Consider the following 5,648-nt stretch of genomic DNA (forward strand, 5'->3'; position numbering starts at 1 on the left):
CCAACACAAGGTTTACAGAGTGTGTTAAGTGAGTGTTGAGCATGTAAGTGTGTACTGTGTGTACAAAGTGAATGTTACAGTAACAGTGTTAATGTGTTAGTGTGAGAATCACCCAGACAGCACACCCAACACCAGGAGGAGGTAGTTCTCCGCGAACATATACAGTGGAACTAGACATGAGTTTGACGAAGGCAACAATGCAATTACCGTTACAATGGAATGTTAACACCAAATCGTTCAAATGTAACTGTTCAAAGAAAACATGTTCACAACGAACGTTCGCCACTGTTTGCCAAATTTAAATGCACCTCAGGTTTACAGCGTGTTTTAAGTGAGTGTTGGGCATGTGAGTGTGTACAAATTGAGTGTTGAAGTAACAGTGTTAAAAGTTAGTGTTATTGTGTTGGTATGATATTCACCCAGACAGCACACTCAACACCAGCTTGACAGTGTGTGTTAAGTGAGTGTTGAGCTGAGCATTTGAGTGGGTACGGACAGTAAGTGTTAAAGTAACAGTGTTAAATGTCAGTGTTGGTTTGGTGTGAGACTAACCCGGACAGCACACCCAACACCAGGTTGAGCATGAAGAAGGAGCCGATGATGATGAGGGGGACATAGTACATCCAGTTGTAGGCACTCCCTGAGACATCGTTGCTCTGTGGGGTAACATACACACAGATACAGAGAGAGAGAGAGAGAGAGAGAGAGAGAGAGAGAGAGAGAGAGAGAGAGAGAGAGAGAGAGAGAGAGAGAGAGAGAGAGAAAGAGAGGTGAGGACAAATAGTTTTTTTTCTTCTTTCCTTAGTCTTGATCAAATACTTCTGAGTTTTGTGCATCATTGGCATATCAACACTAAGCACTAAGCTATTTACGGTTACTGACATACTCAGAGTCTCTGGCCCACTCTTAGAGCCAGGCATAGTGAGCTGGCCCTCTGAAGTGGTTTGGGGACCACTGCTCAATGCTCTCTCGTGTTCTTTATCTCTCTGGCTTTGCTTACATTCTCCAGAAAGAGCACATTCTCCAGAAAGAGCACATTGGTATTGTGCTATTGGTATCACACACATATTGTCACTCCAATCACACTGACTGACTCCATACTACTCAGCCAGACTCATAGTACATGTCAGTGGAGTCACACTCACATAGTACAACCTAACGGTCAGTCCTACTCACAGTCAGACTCAAAAAGTATAACACATTATTCAGTCACACTCATAAAGTACAAAATACCGATCAGTCATACATACATCGTCAGTTCAGATACATTCACACAGTACAGCATGTCAGTCCAGTCACACTCCTATAGTACAGGTCAGTCACACTCACACAGTACAGTATAGTATAGTATATATACTTTTTTGATCCCGTGAGGGAAATTTGGTCTCTGCATTTAACCCAATCGGTGAATTAGTGAAACACAAACAGCACACAGTGAACACACAGTGAGGTGAAGCACACACTAATCCCGGCGCAGTGAGCTGCCTGCTACAACGGCGGCGCTCGGGGAGCAGTGAGGGGTTGGGTGCCTTGCTCAAGGGCACTTCAGCCGCGGTCCACTGGTCGGGGCTCGAAACGGCAACCCTCCGGTTACTAGTCCAGAGTGCTAACCAGTGGGCCACGGCTGCCCACAGTACAGCATGTCGGTCCAGTAACATTCCTATAGTACAGGTCAGTCACACTCACATAGCATGTCAGTCCAGTCACATTCCTATAGTACAGGTCAGTCACACTCACACAGCACAGCATGTCAGTCCAGTCACACTCCTATAGTACAGGTCAGTCACACTCACACAGCACAGCATGTCAGTCCAGTCACACTCCTATAGTACAGTCACATTCCTATAGCACAGGTCAGTCACACTCACACAGCATGTCAGTCCAGTCACACTCCTATAGTACAGGTCAGTCACACTCACATAGCACAGCATGTTGGTCCAGTCACACTTCTATAGTACAGGTCAGTCACACTCACATAGCATGTTGGTCCAGTCACATTCCTATAGTACAGGTTAGTCACACTCACATAGCATGTTGGTCCAGTAACATTCCTATAGTACAGGTCAGTCACACTCCTATAGTACAGGTCAGTCACACTCACATAGCATGTCAGTCCAGTCACATTCCTATAGTACAGGTCAGTCACACTCCTATAGTACAGGTCAGTCACACTCACATAGCATGTCAGTCCAGTCACATTCCTATAGTACCGGTCAGACACATTCCTATAGTACAGGTCAGTCACACTCCTATAGTACAGGTCAGTCACACTCTTATAGTACAGGTCAGTCACACTCACATAGCATATCAGTCCAGTCACATTCCTATAGTCCAGTCACATTCCTATAGTACAGGTCAGTCACACTCACAAAGTACAGCATGTCGGTCCAGCCCTCCATGGTGATGCACTGGAAGACAGTGAGCACGGCAAACAGGATGTTGTCGAACTGCGTGATTCCATAGTTGGGTCCGATCCAGTACTCCTGGCACACGGTGCCCTCGGGGCACAATCGCGCTGGCAACGCCTCCCCACACGGCTGCTTGTCATATATCTCTTCTGCAGGTAAACGTGAAGGTGAATGATATTCAGCAAAACACTATTATCCAAAGCGACAGATTCACAGCGTGTGTGAATGTATATGTTTGTAGGGAGGGGGTGGGGTTGGAATGTCTCAGTGTTTCTGAGTGTGTATGTATGTGTGTGTGTTTGGGGGGTTGTGTGTTTTGGGGTGGGGGGTTGTGTGTTTTGGGGTGGGGGGTATGAAAAAGTTGAATGTGTGTTTTTGTCTATGACAAAGAGCATGTGTGCATGAATAAGTGTACGATCCCATGTGCGACAGGACCAAAAGAGAGAATGAGAAAGAAAATCACAAAGAGGGCAAAACAATGTGTACGGCTTTTAGTCTATATTCACTTGAATGCACATTGCAAATGTCACAACCACTACAGCTGACGAATAGACTGTTTTGCTTGCTTGACAAAAAGCTTCTTCAAGGGAACATATTGACTTAGGGACATAGTTCCAGTTGACGTACACTTTTGCTATGGGAAAAGTGAACAGTGACATCTCACCGTTTCTGTTCGACCACTCTTTGCATAGCACCTCAGAAGTGCTTTTACCTCCTTCTCCATGTTTTTCCAAAAGCACATACTAGGATCTAGGTAGTATTTGAAAGTCACTCTAAGACACATGGGCAGCTAAACTGTAACACTACTTCCAAGAATAGGGCAAATGTCAACCACAAATGTCTTATGGTTTTTGAGTCCATACTAACAGCCCATGTGAGGTAAGAAATGTATTCAGAGCATACAGAAGAACCAACCATGCATAACCATTCAGTGAAAACTCAAAGAACGGTTGTACAGGCTTTGCACTGAATACACTCTGTCTGTCTGAGTCCCACTTCTCTGTTTGCCAGGTGTGACTGAGAGTTGTAAGGTGTTTCTGTGAGAGAGAGAGTGAGAGAGAGAGAGAGAGAGAGAGAGAGAGAGAGAGAGAGAGAGAGAGAGAGAGAGTGTGTGTTTGTGTGTGAAAGATGTTATGTTGACGTACTCGTGACATTATTGAAGCAGGTCTTGTGGAACTTGCCCATGTAGAACTCCAGGCCTATAATGGCAAACATAAGGATGGCCACAAAGAGCAGCAGGCCAATCTGCAGCAGTGGGATCATGGCCTTCATGATAGACTTGAGCACCACCTGTAGACCTGGAGGACACATAACAATGCAATGGCTTAGCAGGACTTCTCCTGAACAGGCACGCAGACTACAGAGGTGTCAAGCTCTAGTATGAATAGGCCCCTTTCACACTGTAGGGAATTTTGCTGTTCCTAGAACATACAGTTCCTAGAACCCCTTTTTTCGCGCACTCGTGTAGGGCTGTCACTTTTGTGAAAAAATCCTGTTCGATTTTTGAGACATAAGTGTTCATTGAATCGATTGTAAAATCGATTTTTTATGTCTAAAGACGTTTCCATACGTCTTTATAGTGTAAATATTTGGTTAAAATCGATTCCCTATTTTAGTTTTCGAAACTTGTGTTGTTTGGTCCAATCGATTGTGCAATCGATTTTCGAAAGTAAAGTGACAGCCCTACACTCGTGCAGCATGGAACTGGGGATTAGTGAGTTCCTCTGGCCGCAGTTCCTAGAACTACTTACAGTTTTTCCTACTTTGTGGTATAGGGTCTTTTCCCTGTGCATAGGTACCATGACTGATGTGCATGTCAAGGCAGCAGAAGCACCATTTTTAGCCTCTCCAGTTAGTAGTTAGTAGAACTATGTTTCTAGAACTGTTGTGTTCGAATGCACCTAATAAGATAACATGTTGACACGTAGTTATAAATAGTCTTAACCATGTCCACTGTAACCCCCCCCCCCCACACACACACAAACAAACACAAACACAGGTACTCACTGGGAATCCCAGACACCAGTTTAAGTGGTCTGAGCACTCTGACTGCTCTGAGTGTCCGCAGGTCAAACTCTGAGCCTATTGTGGACAAGATCCTACAGAGAGAGGGAGGGGGGAGAGCAAGAGAGAGAGAGAGAGAAAGAGAAAGAGAGAGAGAGAAGATAGCAGAAATGAAAACAACATGTAGGCACAAAGGCAACCATTTAGTACTAGATTTCATATTTGATCATTAAGCAATATACGTACACATGTAAAATGTATGTGTGTAAAAACTGGAATCCCTTTATTTAAACACATAGATGCACACAAATGTGAACAAAAGTACTACACACACACGCACACACACACACACACAAACACACACACACAGGAGGAGGCCACTGTGAAGGAGCCATGTGAGTGTGGCATGGGGGGATGGTTTGTTCTGTTCAGTTCAGTGTCCAGGCAGGAAGCCAATCTCAATCTCACCAATGAGTAATTGGTCAGACATTGTGGGCTTTACACATTGCTTAGTCACTGATCTTGGAACCTGTGTGTGTGTGTGTGTGTGTGTGTGTGTGTGTGTGTGTGTGTGTGTTTGTGCCCATGGTGTGTACCCATGGACCCAGGGTGTGGTATAGCTGGCAACAGGTAATGTATTACCTCAACCCATCTGTTGTCTAACTATCTATCTATCTATCTATCTATCTATCTATCTATCTATCTATCTATCTATCTATCTATCTATCTATTTAACTATCTATTTATCTGCTGTCTGTGTGTTTGTAGAGTATGACTGTCTGTCTGTCTGACTGTGTCTCTGCCTGTCTATCTCTGTATCTCTCTCTCTCTCTGTCTGAGGTACACGAGAGCAGCATCCTCTGTTTGCTGGTGAGTCTCCGGCTCATCTCAGGGAGGTTCCTCGCCCACTCACACACACACACACACACACACACACACACACACACACAGACACACCACCCCCTCAGCCCTCCCTCCTCCACAGTAAGCCAGTCAGCCCACGCTCACACAGACGGGGACACACGCATACACACACATGGAAATTTCCAGTGCTCCCCCTGCCTCCTCACATAGATACTTAGATAGATAGATAGATAGATAGATAGATAGATAGATAGATAGATAGACAGAGATAGATAGATAGATAGATGGAGAGAGTGACAGACAGATAGATAGGTTGATAGATATAGATAGATAGATAGATAGATAGATAGATAGATAGATAGATAGATACAG

The 5,648-nt window shown here is 44.6% G+C and overlaps 1 protein-coding gene across 1 annotated transcript in view; it reads right to left on the reverse strand.

The window, feature by feature from the left end:
- cacna1ab (calcium channel, voltage-dependent, P/Q type, alpha 1A subunit, b) overlaps nt 1–4,502 on the reverse strand; it is a 59,833-nt gene extending 55,331 nt beyond the window's left edge. The window contains 4 exon segments of the mRNA XM_042102731.1: nt 553–656; nt 2,370–2,557; nt 3,554–3,706; nt 4,416–4,502. Of these exon segments, the coding sequence (XP_041958665.1) occupies nt 553–656; nt 2,370–2,557; nt 3,554–3,680 (419 nt within the window). The 5' untranslated portion in view covers nt 3,681–3,706; nt 4,416–4,502.
- Between the last annotated feature and the right edge of the window lie 1,146 nt (nt 4,503–5,648).

The sequence above is a fragment of the Alosa sapidissima genome, chromosome 9, assembly GCF_018492685.1.
Source record: "Alosa sapidissima isolate fAloSap1 chromosome 9, fAloSap1.pri, whole genome shotgun sequence".
Classification (NCBI taxonomy): Eukaryota; Metazoa; Chordata; class Actinopteri; order Clupeiformes; family Clupeidae; genus Alosa; species Alosa sapidissima.